Source organism: Carex rostrata, chromosome 11 (genome assembly GCF_964058835.1).
Source record: "Carex rostrata chromosome 11, lpCarRost1.2, whole genome shotgun sequence".
In the NCBI taxonomy this organism is placed as follows: domain Eukaryota; kingdom Viridiplantae; phylum Streptophyta; class Magnoliopsida; order Poales; family Cyperaceae; genus Carex; species Carex rostrata.
The window spans coordinates 6518550-6534358 of record NC_135928.1 but is presented as its reverse complement, the minus strand read 5'-3'; the positions used below and the strand labels follow the sequence as shown (position 1 = coordinate 6534358).

Genomic DNA, 15809 nt, shown 5'->3' with positions numbered 1-15809 from the left:
ATAACAGTATAAATAATTTATGTACACTAAATTATACAAAATTATACAAATCCATATTGAGCATTACAAAATTTAAATTGAAACCGTCTTGTCCACATACATCTGACATCGTCGATCTACTCCTTGGTGTAACAATTTTGCTTTGGTCCATACTACAATTATAATTTGGTATTAGTTAGTAACAAGAAAAGGTAGAAGATTACAATTCATGCAATATATATATATATATACAAAGCCTTTTGTACATGCAATTTCATGTGATAAAACATAACACATACTCCTCAGGATCCAATACAATGTTTGTATAAAAGTTATATTCTTACCACTTAGTAACCACATGATCAAGTTTTGGACCAAAATTCGGTAAGTTGGGCTCAAAAACTCTTGGTTATGATCTAGTTTGGACTGAAATTTCATACAAACTAAGGCGTATTAGATCCAACATACCAAAAAAGGAGCTCCCATGTGATCCATGACATGATGCCTCTTGGTTAAAGGTCTCCAACATATTGCATCTCCAATAAGAATCCATTGATCAACATATATGTGCATACATAACAGGGAATAAAAATTCTCCTTTAAAATTTTCATCCAAAATTATAAGAAAATATTTATATATAAAATTAGTTGAATCTGTCTAGCTTTTATACGAACCATTGAAAATCAATTTCGTAAAAAAAAAAAAATTATTGCATCTTATATGAATTTACGATGGCTCTGATACCAAATGATAGTCTTAATAATTTATGATGTGTTTTGCAATTAAAAAAGCACAAGCAATCCAGAATCCGTAAATTCAAAATAAAATAGCAAAGTAATTTAAATCTTACAGTTATGAAGTGCAGACATCTTTAGGCAGAAGTGTTAGTACTGATCTTCAACGGTTTTCCTCAGATCTGATGATGGAGACCTTAGGCGTTTTCTGTACTTCTCACTTTCAAAAAATGGTCCACATTACACTAATTATTTACATTATCTTAACACATCAAGCATGCATGCATTAATTAATAATTGACCTAAATAAGCAATAATAAGCTAGTAACAGAAAAGAGAAATATATATATATATATATACATGACTAAGCTTAGCAAGATAGAGAGGAGAAATAAAAATTAACTTCAAAGATCTCAGTTCCTAGCTCCTTGTGCACAGAAATCAGAATGACACTACTGGAAGGAGAGAGAGAGAGAGTATTAATTGATCAAAACGGCGCTGCTGGAAGGAGAAGGTTTTTTATATAACCAAAATGTTACCCTGACACTCCTAGAAACCTATCGTACCCGTGTCCGACACGTATCCGACACCGACATGCCTCTGACACGGCCACGATACGTATCAGACACGCCAGCTGGCGCGTCAGGTGAGATGGCGTGTCCCAACTATGTTGATACGGTCTCCGACACCGCGTTGAAACGTGCCGATACGGCCCGAAATGTCCGATACGATTGGGACACGGCAGGATACGCACATGTGGACCATGAGCCACGCCCGTGCCTGTGGACCGCGACCGTGAACCACTCCTGCACCCGTGCACCGCGCGTACACCACCAGTGAAATTGAATTTTTTTTCCTCCTTGCGTGAATCGAACTGGGGTTTCCTTGGTGAGTGTCAAAATGTTTTACCACTCCACTAGTGCTTCTTTTGTGTTATCTTCTAGTAGTTATAATATTTACTATATTCTTTGGTTAAGTCTTTACTCATTTATACAAATTTATTTTATGTTATGATTATCTTAAATACAATATATAAAATAATTAAAAATAATAAATATATAATAGACGTGTCGTGTCCTCTATTTTTTAGAATTGTCGTGTTGCCGTACTCGTGTCGTGTCCGACACGACACCCGTACCCGTATCCATGCAACATAGCCCTAGAATAACCTTTCTACACTGATTTTTAAGTAAAAAATCTGTGTAGCTCTCTCAAGGCTTTCTATACTATTATTTAAACAAAAAACCGTGTACAATTTTCACCTTTCTACACGGCTCTTTATTAAACGTCCGTGTTGCTCTCTCAAACTTTCTACACTACTATTTAAACAAACATCCGTGTACAATTCTTACCTTTCTACACGGTTCTTTAATAAATATCCGTGTAGCTCTCTCAAGGCTTTCTACACTGTTATTTAAATAATAATCCGTGTACAGGTCCTAATAAACGTCCATATAGCTCTCTCAAGGTTTTATACACTGATTCTTTAATAAACATCCATGTAGAGATTCCACAGATATTTCGGGCTTCCAAAAAATTACAATTTCTCCACGGTTTTTAGGTAAAATTATCAAATCCGTGTACAATGTGCAGTGTACAATGACCATTTTTGTAGTAGTGTATAGAGTAGTATATTTTTTCTACATATTTTCCGAAAATATATTGAAATATTGGAGTTATTTAAGTATCCATTCCTATATAACCTCCATCTGGTTTTGGCCTTAAACAGAAAAAAAAAATGTGCTATGCATTAACTGAGTATGTAATAGTCAAGTGTGTTTTAAGAAGGTTTAGACTTTAGAGAGAAAAAAAGTGTTGAAGTTGAAAACAGTATGTGTTTATTTTTGTTTAAATTAAGTGTCATATTGTAATAGTTAAGTATGTGTATTAATAGTTTTGAATAATGACAACTATAGAAATTTACATAGATTTAATTTGACATAATGTGATAGATACAATAATTAATTGTATTTAAACTGAACAAGATAAAATTTGGATTATATAAAATAAATGCACATTTTAAGATGCGTTAGAATGGCGTGAAATGCAAGAACCTGATTATAACATGAACCTGTTATTCCGATCTAGATATTATTATCTGATAATTGTAAATCTATATAATAAGATGAATAGCTTCTCTAAAACCATCCTTTGTTAAGTCCAACAGGAATTATAATTAGGGACTGAAATAAAAGAAGCAATTATAATTAGGCACTGAAATAAAAGAAGCATTTGATCTTAATTTAGATACTTAATTAGGACTGTCAGAAACACTATCCAACTTTAAGTACCATGCAGCAAATTATTTAAGGGACTCTAATTTACAATTTAATAAATTGATATGTAGAGATGAAGAGAAATTTTCATTCCTTCTATATATTTATTCGATTGGGGAAGATTGGGGAAAGTTTCATTTTTATCATTAAAAAAAAACATGCTAATAGAAGCTTAAGGTATATATTGTCTTATGACATATATAATATATGATATATTGACATATGTAGAGGAGGATTAAAATGCACCCTCTTTATGTGCTTCTAACGTGCACTCTTCTCTCATATCTTCATTTTCAAAGTTCAAATAGTTGATTGGAACCTTCCAACGTGTTCTTCATATTAATATGTGCTTGAAGACCAAATTTTACATTAATTTTTTATAATTTTTTTACTATTTTTTCAGAATTTTTGATTAAACTAAACAATAATAAAAAATTCAGAAAAGTGATGATTTTTAAAAATTCTGAAAAAATAGTAAACAATTTCCAAAAAATGTAAAATTTGGTCTCTAAGCACATTTTAATATGAAGAACACGTTCGAAGGTTCTTACCGACTATTTGAACTTTGAAAATAAAAATATGAGGAGAGGGTGCACGTTAGAAGAACAAAAGAGAGGGTGCATTTTAACCCTCCTCACAAATATATTATGTATCAATAAACTAAGAGGATCTGTATATGCGATTGAACCATATATATACCCTTATAACATAGGATTAAAGTTTGAGTTTTAATTAAAACTTAAAAAAAAAATTATGCAAATCATGTACTTGAATAAAAAATTTAGTATGATTGAATCTAAGAACTTAAAAAAACTACTTTAAAATTATTAGCTTTGGTTAATGTTGTTTAGTGCGTCTTGAGTCTTGACTACATGTCCATAAATGCAGGCAGCAACAGGTGGGGATTTAGAATTCAAAAGGTCATTTTAAAATATTTTTTCAAATTCTTCAAGTATAAAGGAAATTTGTTTATTGTATCAAGTACAACAAGTTATACTAATATTGCGGACTCTAAATTTCAAATTTCAAATTAACGGTTTGTATGTTATTTTTATTAGAATTGCGGACTCTAAATTTCAAATTCTACCAATATTGCCAACGATAATTAATTAGTTTATTAGCTAATGCATGCAAAAGAAATTGAGAAATTTGAAGGTAAATATCAAAACCTGGTGAAAATATTCCAGAGGGGGTTGGTTATGATCACCCAGGGGAAAATTCATCCATTTTGTAGATAAATTTGCTTTTACTACTAATAAAAAAGCTCTTTTTACTATGTGATTCCAAGTTCCACTCAATAAAGATTTTGACTTTATTTATAATTTTGTTTTGGTATCCTCTCCATATATAACTGCTTTATAGAATTATTATTTAGCGCTAAAAACAGTTGGAGCGATCGCCTACTACAAGTCCATGAAGAGCACTCCAAATTAACGCATCGTTCATCACCTTCTCCAGAAACTCATCGCTTAACAACTCGTCAGAGCCGCCGGGCCTTCAGGCGGCCAATGGGGAAGAAATTGACGAAGACGAAAGGCTCATGGTGAAACTAGTATGTCGACTGCGGTGGTACTGGAGAGGAAAAGATGAAAATGGATTGGTATATCGCTCGAAATGAGAGGTAATGGTTTTAAGCGGTAAAGTGGAGGGAGAAAGGGAAAGGTTGGAGAGAAGGGTTTCGAAATTTTGTTTTCTTATTTGGGTTTTGAAATTAGAAGGGTTTGTCTTGGAGAGAAGGGGCAGGAAATGAAAATTTCCTTAGCGCGCGCGGCTGATCGAAAAAGAACGGGGGAAGAAATTTTTCGCTAGAGAGAACACTGACGGCTCCGAAAAACAGTCAGTACAGTGTATCAACACTGACGCTTTTAAATAACAGTCACTGTTGCTATACTTATACTGTAACACTGTGAACTTTTAAAATTCTGATTTAATTAAAATAATAAGTGGTTAAATCGAATAATATATATATACGTATATACGAAATTAGTGACGTGGATGGTGAACAATAATTATACGATTAATTGTGTTAAGAAAGAGGAGCAATAGGTGTTATATAAATCATTTAATCAATATCGAACAAGTGGAGGGTTTATTTTGCAAAAAAACCACTTACAAGTGGGGGCCCTTGTCATTCTTTCCTCTTTCCCTCCTTCCTTTCCTTTCCTGCGCCCCCATCCCTTCTCTTTTTCTTTCTTTGTTTCCGCCAAGAGAGAAAGACAGCGAGAGAGTGAGAGAGAGACAACCTTAAACCCTCCCCCGGTGACCGTATTACCCGAAAACAGAGATTTAGGAAGAGGAGCTCAAACCTCGCACATCCATCCGTTCCATTGGTAATTCCCCTTTCTATTTCTCTCTCATTTCTTGATTCCGTGTTTTTAGGGTTTCGGTGAAAACCCGTAGAATCGTACCAAACTGATTATTTCGTGCCTTTGTTGTTTCTATAGTGTAAATTGATTGATTCCGTGTTCCAAAGTGCAACCAAATTTTCAATTTACGGATTTTCCCAAAAATTGATTAGGGTTTAAATTGTAAAAGTGCCAGAATTTAATAAATTGACCTATGTATAGATCCTAACGAGCACGGCTAGCGGGATTGACGAGCTTACCGAGTCGCGAGATCGCGGACCCTCTACGTGCCCTACGTAACCAGGTGCGGGGGTTCACGGGATCTGTTTTGGGGTTTATTCGTAGAACTAAATAACGGTGCATATTATTATATTTATGTTGATTGCTTCATTTAAATAAACTGTGCATAGCATGTTGAATCTCTAATTGAAAACATTTGTTGCCGCATTGCATTAATTGTGATATTAGTGTAATTGAATTGTATAACTGTTATGATTCTCATGTTGGTACGGTTTATCGATTGTTGATCTATCGTTTTGAATAAGTGAGTGGAACCACAGTATGACTTGGATTGATTGTGTGAAGTGAACAGTGTATCATAGTGGAAAGTCTAGCTAGCTACTAGACTTTCATCCAGGACCCTTATGCGCATCTGGAGAATGGCCCTAGTGAACCCAGTACCGGTTGGGTAAGGGAAGTGCAGTGTAATTTTAGGTAGAACTGTGGTTCAGTGATTCAGTGAAAGTGTCAGTGATTTCTTTTTGAGAAAAGTGATATTCTGTTGCATATTCGCGGAATATGCCCGTGTATATTTTAAGTGATGAATTGATGAAATTGTATGACTTGAAACCAGAAAATATAACTGTTAAGCCGGAGGTGATCGATAGTTGATATCTGTACCTCATAACCAGACTTATATATATTATATCTATGAAACCAAATCTTTCTGGAAATTCGTTGATTGATGTTGATGAGATGTGAATTGAAATCCGTTTGAATCTATTCCCGGTACATGTGCATTTATTATTGTTGGTGAATAAATAAATAGATACCCTTTTGCTAGTGTATTTAGTTCTGGTGATGGATTTCTCACAAATCTAGTAGCCCTTTAAATTCCGCACTGAGAAAACGGATGACAGGTTTTTCTCACCCCCTCCCCTCGGGGAATTTTTTTTCCCTTTGAATTGAAATGTGCAAGTAAACGCGAGTGAAGTGGGACTCGGGCTCGACGCGTGAGTTTAGGCCGAGCTAATAGGTTATGCCAAACCCTTTATGCCCATTTTGAATGTGTAGTTGAACCTGTAGTCGGTTATTTTGATGTATAGGTTATTATCGAACCGTATTATGTTATAAAACCCTAACGGTATGTTTTAAATTGTTGTTATGACTTAAATGTTGAAATTGCATGTTTAAATGTCATTAAAATTTCTAGTAAATGGGGAATAATTGTTTAATTATATGGGGATTTGATCGGGTTTGAAAACGGGGTGAAATTTCACGAAAATGGGCAAAGGAATGAAAAACTGTACCCTTATTGCGGGCCGCAATAACCCTATTGCGGGCCGCAATGAGAGTAGACAGAGGGAATTTCGCAGATTAAAATCCAACCAGGTCATTGCGGGCCGCAATACATTTATTGCGGGCCGCAATGAATGGAGGCAGAGACCAACCAGGTCATTGCGGGCCGCAATACATTCATTGCGGGCCGCAATGAATGGAGGCAGAGACGATTTGCAGAGGCTGGAAATTTTGGAACTTGTTGCGGGCCGCAACAGCCCTATTGCGGGCCGCAATGGGGTTTCTGAAAAATGCTGTTTTGGGTATAACTTAGCCAAATTAAATCGGATTTGAACCAAACTTATTTTAAATCAAATCCTATGATAGTATGATTGTATTTTAATTAAAATTTATGTGAAAAAGGACTAATCTGGACCGTCCATCTTGATCGGTAAACTTGACTAATCTGGGCCGTCGGTTAAAGGATTCGAAACCTCAGACAACGCTCGCAGGGAGCTGCCGCCCCCCTGCCACCCCCCTGCCACCCCCCGCATACTCCTAGGAGCAGGCCCACACACATAAACATAACAATATATATATAAATCCGCATGAAAATCCGCATATGCGTCCGCATACCGCATATGCGGCATGCAGTGGCCTTCCGCATGCATGAACAAAACCGCATTTTAAAACACTGGCGAAAACTGCGTGACACCCTGTTTCGGGGTGTGACATATACTGACCCTTTTATCAAAAAGAGTCAGTGTTAGTTGCCAATACTGACTGTTTTTTTTAAAACAGTCAGTGTTGATTGTAAGTGTTTTTTTTTCAACTATTGTATGGTTTGGAAATAGTTTTTTGTAAGATTTTTTGGAAATCGTCATTGTAGCACCTAAAAAAAAAATACTCAAGTTTGTATTTATTTATTTATTAAGTTATTTTCATACTATTGTATGGTTTGGAAATCATTTTTTGGTAAGATTTTTGCATATGAAGTGGAAATATATTTCAAATTTGAATTGAGTTAATTCATGGTAGTGGTATCAGAGACTTTGTTTTAATCGATTTTTTAATTACTTGTACACATTTCTTGCATGGTTGATGCAATGATTTTTAAATTTCTTGTATGATTTTTTTATGAATTTTTTTTATTACTTCATGCAATTCATAATTTTTATTTTTATTTTATGAATTACAACAATAAAATATTTATCCATCCCTTATGAAATTGTATTGTAAAATATCCACAAATTACTTAATTGGACTCCCTTATAAAATTTGTCAAGCGACGCAAAATCCTGGTTGAAATCACATTTCAAACCAAAATAGTATAATGTGTTAAAATTTGTCATATATGCAATATGCATGTAATGCTATATAATATAATGTGTTAAAATCATATATGCATATGCAATATGCATGTAATGCTGTATTTTACACTAACTCAAAATTTGATTATTACAATATTGCTATTTAGATAGATAAACGATGAATCTCATACTTTAAACTGAATTCTTACACTAAATTATCAACACTGACGGTTTTTCAAAAAATAGTTAGTGTTGAGAACCAACACTGACTGTTTTTAAAAACCGTCAGTGCTGATAACCAACACCGAAGTTTTTTGAAAAAACAGTCAGTGTTGCTAGCTAACACTGACTGTTTTTTAAAAACAGTCAGTGTTAATCAACCTCTGACTTTATTAATGTGTTTCAATTAAAAACAATAATTTATGATCTACGTAACAAATTTCTATCAAATAATAAGAGTAATTATTTAAACCATTTTAACTGAAGAAGTAACTAAATATGCCCTTTATACATGGCTCATGTACGTGGGATACTGGGATCAGACATAAAATTTGGTGCTGGCTTAACATATGCTCTCTGTTTTACTTGTGTTTAACATAATTTCAACTGTTGCCTTCCCTTTAGGGTGAATCCAATTTTTTCTACAATAAATATATACACAACATTAGAATAATTTTATACAAAATTTGAAGTTAGAATTAAATTGAATTTAGAATAATGTACCTTAATTTATGCAAAATTCATATATGCAACATGCATGTAATGCTATATAATTTAATGTGTCAAAATTATTTAACAATTTATTTTTAAACTTACAATTTAAATTTACAAAATTCTAAGTTTCTAATTAACATATTTTTATTTTTATTTTCTTCAACATAAACTATATTATCATATTATTTATTTATGTACACACTTTCTTAACAACTAATCAAAGTTTAAAAATATATTATAAATTTTGGAAGACTTAATTGTATTGTAAAATATCCACAAATTAATTAATTGGATTCCCTTATCAAATTTGTCAATGAAAGCAAAAACCCGGTTGAAATCACATTTCATATAATGAACTAGTGATTTTCTTTAGGATTCTCCGTCTTCTTCTATTATCTTGTGATTATTAAATTCGTATTTGTAAAAACTTGAAAGATTTTAAGTTTTAACTTGATATTATTAAATAAATTGACGTATTACATGTGTTCAATGAAATGTTATAATATATTTTTAATTATGATATTTGAAAAAAAAAATAAAGAGAAAAAATGTAAAATAAAATGAACAAACAGTCAACACTGACTGTTTTTAAAGGGTCAGTATTCCCACTCAACACTGACTCTTCTCCAAAACAGTCATTGTTGACACCAACACCGACTCTTTTGAAAAACAGTCAGTGTTGAGCACCAACACTGACTCTTTTTAAAGAGTCGGTATTTCTACTCAACACTGACTCTTTTTAAAAACAGTCAGTGTTGGTGATCAACACTGACTGTTTTTCAAAAGAGTCGGTGTTGGTGTCAACACGGACTGTTTTTCAAAAGAGTCGGTGTTGGTGTCAACACTGACTGTTTTTAAAGCGTCAGAATTGGTAATCAACACTGACTCTTGAAAAACAGTCAGTGTTGGTGTTCAACACTGACTCTTTGTTAAAAAACAGTCAGTGTTGATAACCAACACTGACTGTTTATAAAGCGCCAGTGTTGAACAATAAAGCTGACTGTTATTTAATAAAAGAGTCAGTGTAGTGTGAGCAACACTGATGCTTTGCTTAAAACAGTCGGTGATTAAGAGTCGGTGAAGGGATTTTTTGTAGTAGTGAGCGAATTTCCTTGATTCCCCCAAAGTATATATAGTGTCAAGAAAATTCAAATTAATTTGCCTCTTTCCTTTATGATGAAAACTGTTTACTGAAACCAGGTGATCACATGCTTAAAAACGATGTGAAGGAAATCAAGTTACTCAGATCCGAGAGAGCGGTCCTCTTGTTTGGTATAGCTAATAACTTGCACGTATTATGTATCTGCATGTGTTGGCCATAAATATTTCGATAATTCACAATTTGACTGCAGTTCATGGAATCCTGGTTTAAGCTACGCACTGCTGGAATACCAACAAAAATAGTGGAAAAAATAAACTTCCCCGGCTAAGTGAAAGAAAATATTTAAATTACAAGAAAAAAAAAAGCAAGGATTATTAAATCTACATGGAATTAACCACCGTCAAGATATTATTACATATACTAATTAATGACATGATACTACACTGAAGGGGAATATCAGGCACTCCTGCCGTATATATTATTAGCAGGAAAAAAAAAAAAGGAAAATAGAGAGCAATATATAACTAACATAAATAATTCATAGGCTTGGCTTCCAACCCAACTAGGCACTTATAGCCGTTAATAATTTATAATCACTTTAACCAGATGAGGAAATGTTCACATGGAAAAGTAAACTGAACACTTTGAGAATCCCATAAGTAATCAGCATAGCCAGCCATCCTCCGATCAAAACCCTAAGCGCACCCTTATAGGGCTTGGCACCACCGAGAAGTGCACCAATTGCACCGAACACAACCAATGCAAGACTACTCACTCCACAAACAACACCCAGCCTCGCTCCCCAAGATTTAATAAACGCCCCAGCAAGCAACGGTAGCAGCCCGCCAATTAAAAATGCTAAAGCTGATGCACCAGCAGCCAGTAACGGATTTGCTAATGGTTCCTTATCTTCTTCTCCATCTATCACTTCACCTTCCTTGATCAGAGTCTTTTCTATGTCGTACTGAGCGTAAACCGACACAAATTCACCGATGGCCATGCTACATGCACCAGCTACCAGACCAGCCAGGCCAGAGACCAGCATAGCCTTGGCAGCCGAGCTAGCTGCCCCCACACCAATCATCAGGGAAGCGACGGATACAAGCCCGTCGTTGGCCCCTAGGACAGAGGCACGGAGCCACTGGGCCCGTTGCATGTAGTCAATGGTGTCATCGGATTTGCCGAGTTCAAGGTCTTTGTTTTGGTCGGGGGGCGTCGGGATTTGGGAAATTTCTGGTGATGGGGTTGTTGTGGGGACAATAGAGTTCATACGAAAAGACATAGTTGTTGTCTCTAGTGTTAGATCTTAGGGGAGAGAGAGGTTTGGGAGTATGGAGGGCACACGCCTAATAGTCCGGTATTTATGGACTCTGTATTTTGACTGGACCAGGCGATTTTTTTCAAAAATTAAATAAAGAATTTATAGGAGGATGCTTGTAGAGTGGAAAAAAGGTATCCTGCCGTGCCGTCGTTAACACACCGTGACTTTGGTTTCGTGCCGTACCGTGTTGTACCGTGACTAAAATATTGAGAGATGATCACGGCACGCGAGTAACGTCATAAGTCGCGTGTCGTGTCCAAATGTAACTGGTTATGTTTCTCACATTTAACTATTTTTTGTCATAATTTAAGTTAGTTTATTCAAGATTCACCATTTAATTAAGATCTAACGGTCCTAATTATACGTGACTCGCATGATTACGTGTCGTGCCGTGATCGGATCTTTCGCGTGACGTACCGTGATCGGATCTTTCGCGTGACGTGACATGTCAAATTTTCAAAAGCTGATCACCGCACGGGATACACAGCACAGAACAGTCACACATACCATACCATAATCGTGACGTTCCATAACGGAGCCGGCTCCGTCGTGCCATTTTTCCTACTCTAGATGGATACTTCGGATTTTATTTTCTTTTGGGTTCCCATGTGACTCGGGCAAAACGACAAGGAATTCGGTTTTGAGGTTTGAACCAGGGAGGAAATTAGTGGGGTAGGGCCTATATTGGTAGTACATTTACTATTATAAATTTATACTTTATTTTTTAAAGGTGGGAAATAAATCTGCTACGATTCCAGCAAGAATTGTAGGACTTTTTTTTTTTCAAATCTAACTATCAATATTTTAGAATGCATGAATTTTAAAAACAGTTGATTTTTATACACAAATTTCTAAATAAATGAGTGATTGGATTTGAAAAAGCAGCTTCTTACGATTCTTTAGAATCGTAGCAGATTTATTTCCTTTAAAGGTGTGCAAGGAGCTAGCAGGTGTTGTGCTGTACTTATTTCTCAGAATATTTAATTTTACCACCCAAAAAGAAATTCTTTAATTGATTTTTTCTGTATGCCGAGCAAGATGAGCAATTAAGAATTACATTATTTTTCTTTTGCTGTGTCAAAAGTTGCAAAAAAGACAATGTTCACTACTAGAATCCCTAATATTAGCAACGGCAGGATTTTGATTCTAGCAACGGCGTGCCCTTGCTACAAGCTCGAAAAAGGCCATTAGCAAGCGCTGCGCTTGCAATAACTACCGTTGGTTAAAGCCCCCTTGCTAATACTCGGATTCTGATTTGTTGCAAGGGCTACGCTTGTTAATATTCTTGTCCAGGGTATCCGCAAGCGGGGCGCTTGCAAATAGCACGCTTGCTAATACATTGATTTTTGGAGCCCAACTGAGTATTAGCAAGGTTATGTTTTGTGGGTCCCACTGAGTATAAGCAAGGATATGTAGTGTAGGCCCCACAGAGTATTAGCAAGGATATTATTTGTGGGTCCCACATATTATTTGCAAGGATGTCCCATGTGGGTCCCACTTGATTATTAGCAAGTGTATCCAGCATGGGTCCCTTCCGGTTATTAGCAAGCGTGACTCTCGTGGGACCCATCGGGTTATTAGCAAGGTAAGTGTGATTGGACCCCACATGATTATTTACAAGGTTAGCTCGTGAGGGTCCCAGGGGGTTATTAGCAAGGTTAGCTTTAGTGGGGCCCATATTTTATTTGCAAGGGTATTTATTGTGGGTCCCACCCAATTATTTGCAAATACAATATAATTTAATCATATTTCTTTTTGATAATCCGGAACAATTTATAAAATTACTATTAATGCCAACATATCAGTAGCCATGTTTATAAAATTCTCCCGGTACCAACCAGGTACCATGTAATTTGATACGTTTAACATTGAAATAAATAAACCATAACATAACACATTGAAATTGAATAGGAAAGCTTGGAAATAGCAATGACAGTATTAAAATCAAGCATGTACAAAGCATGCATTGTACCAAAATAAAAACTGTTATAACCTTACATGTGTTATAACATTACAACTATAGATAATATGAAACTATACCAAAATATGAGCACCACCCATCAACAAAAATTTACCAAAAATAAACATCCACTATGTTCCTATTGAAAATCCAAAAATCTATAATTATCGGTTAAATATTGGCAATACCCCAGACAATTAAAGCGGGTTGTTGTCCGAGTTGCCTTGCCCGAACCATTCACACATTGACACTTTGGCCCCCATAAGGTTGGCCACCTCTGGTCCAGAATTTGCTTGTAGTAGTGCTTGGAATCCCCCCTCTCGATTTGTTGATGCCTGCAAAGATGGAAGACCCTGTGTATACATTGGCATAAGCACCAAGTTAGTACTGTTCGTACATTATAAGCATTGAAACAAGGGTTAATCTGAAAATTTACCCTTCAAAACTTTTTCAATTTTCTATTTACCCTTGTACTTTTCATTATATGTAATATACCCCTTTACTATTTTTATTATTCTCTATTTATCCATAAAAATAGTTAACTACAGTTCAAAATTACTAAAATATGTTTTTTTCCCATTATACTCTTCTTTTTTTCTTACTCTTGATCTCCTCTATGCCCACTGACAAAATTGCAAATTGCTTTGACCATGTATCATTTCTATGAAATGTATGAACCTCAATTAATCCAGTATCAATGAATTTTATTCGAGTCTAAATAAATCATTTCATGTGGCTAACTGAGAGTGAACAGCAATGTGCAATCACACACTGGAATTAAAATCCTGTGTTGCAATGAATCCAAAATAAGCTGGTTTATATCCTAACCAAGAGTTGTAAAGATAAATAAGAAAGACTCAGAAGATTTGAGGGGTAAATATAATATACTCAAGTCTTGAGGGATGAGTAAGAGACTTAGTAAGAGTTGGAGGGTACATAAGAAATTAACACAAGAACAAAATGTTCTTGTTATTGAGGCTAGATTTCCATATACACCCTCGATGAAATCGATTTTGCAGCCTAGTCACTGTATTCAGTGAAATTTCAGTTTTTTTTGGGTCTTTTTACATTATCAGTGCTTTTCGTTGCTTGAAAATTTCAAGGTATGTAAGTATGCAAGTACTAGTAAATCTCCTTACCTGAGAGTGTGGAATCTGCATTAGTGAGCCTCCTTTCTGAGATTGAGGTAGAGATGTAGGACACTGACCCTAGTAATTACATATGCAAGGGCATTGTTAGCATTTGGAAGAACAACATCTGATAATAGAATAACATTACAATGATCAAGTCCTAAAGTTGAAAGATGTCACCTGCAGAGTTTGCATATTCCCCATTACCCCCTCGTGCAGTGCATGAGAACTATAAAGTGGTTCCTATGTAAAAATTTTGCAAGAGGAAAGGTTAGTACTAGGATGTAGAATGGTATGAGATCAGTAATTAATAGGATCAAGGAGTGAGTACTTTTTAAATTACATAGGTGACAAACCAATAAGAGCTAACCATCATAGTGCAACAGTACACTAATTTTTATTGTACTTACGCAGTCCCCTCTTAAGCTTGTGAAATTAATTTGGTCATATGAGAAATATATATTTAACAAGAAAGTTAAAAGGAAATAAAAACAAACTAAATTGATATTTCCTTTGCATTCCTAATTAGCATATGAACAAAACTGTAACATTCTTAGGACAAGCTGTCATGTTGGAAGAAGACAAAATAAATAAAATTTGTAATAAAGGCAGTGAGTGGAGTTATAAAATGGAAGACCCAGTTATTCTTACTTACCTGTACATTTGGGTTTTGTTGTCCAACAAGGGTGAATAATTTGTTCAAGAGCATGTTATATCTTGCTCCTTCTATTTTTCTCTCTTGTCTTTCTTCAGCTAGTCGCATATCACGTTCTTTTAACATTCCGACTAGGACATCATCCATGAAGACCCTGTTGTTTCCAAGATTTGTAACCCCAGAAATGTCGGATGCTGTAGGGGTTGCCCGGCCTCAAAATGTTTTTGGCAACCTTGGGTCTAGGACGCATCCAAATCCTCTTACTCGGCCATGGTTGCGACCGCCAACCGCTGACATAAACAGGTCAGCCTCTTCCATATGAGCGTTGACATTGTTAGCCCTCATGTCCATAACATCTGTCTATTATATACAACAGACGAGAAATATATATTATTGCTCAATACGGGTTTAAAAGTGGTGAGGTACAGTTGTGTGTTTCTAATTTGTTACTGCTATAAACATGTAGCAGCATCCTTTTGGTGTAGTGTCTGTTAAAACCAGCTTTATATACTCTGAATTAAATATGGTAAATGTCAGTGTCTACAATGCAAAATTTATGTCATGAATGGATTTGGGGAGTTTGAAGTGTTTGGTACTCACAATTTTGATGAAGCACAATTTCTGAAAACTCGTTCATTTAGTTGTACATTTTAAGTAAGTAAACGACAAAGTCTATGACAATTATGTTGTGTGCAGCCAGTAAACAAATAAATCATATATTATTTGCAAGTTATTATAATTGATCATTTGAAATATAGTTTGAAAACATGACCTGCAACGAAGGC

General features: G+C 35.1%; 1 protein-coding gene and 1 long non-coding RNA gene across 2 annotated transcripts; both read right to left on the bottom strand.

Annotated features, from left to right (window-relative positions):
• Positions 1-10329: 10329 nt before the first annotated feature.
• Positions 10330-11262, bottom strand: LOC144562067 (vacuolar iron transporter homolog 2-like). Its single transcript, XM_078311199.1, has 2 exons — positions 10562-11262; positions 10330-10401 (listed from the first exon to the last, which is right to left on the bottom strand). Exons 1-2 carry the CDS (start codon positions 11238-11240, stop codon positions 10397-10399), a joined length of 684 nt encoding a protein of 227 aa, XP_078167325.1. The 5' UTR covers positions 11241-11262; the 3' UTR covers positions 10330-10396.
• A 2059-nt stretch (positions 11263-13321) lies between these two features.
• Positions 13322-14586, bottom strand: LOC144561546 (uncharacterized). The gene is made up of 3 exons (XR_013513883.1): positions 14550-14586; positions 14379-14447; positions 13322-13592 (listed from the first exon to the last, which is right to left on the bottom strand). It is a non-coding gene; the product is annotated as an uncharacterized LOC144561546 (long non-coding RNA).
• Positions 14587-15809: the final 1223 nt, after the last annotated feature.

Bases quoted from the DNA above. Each gene is read 5' to 3' on its own strand.
- LOC144562067 (XM_078311199.1), bottom strand. From the start codon at position 11,240: ATGTCTTTTCGTATGAACTCTATTGTCCCCACAACAACCCCATCACCA.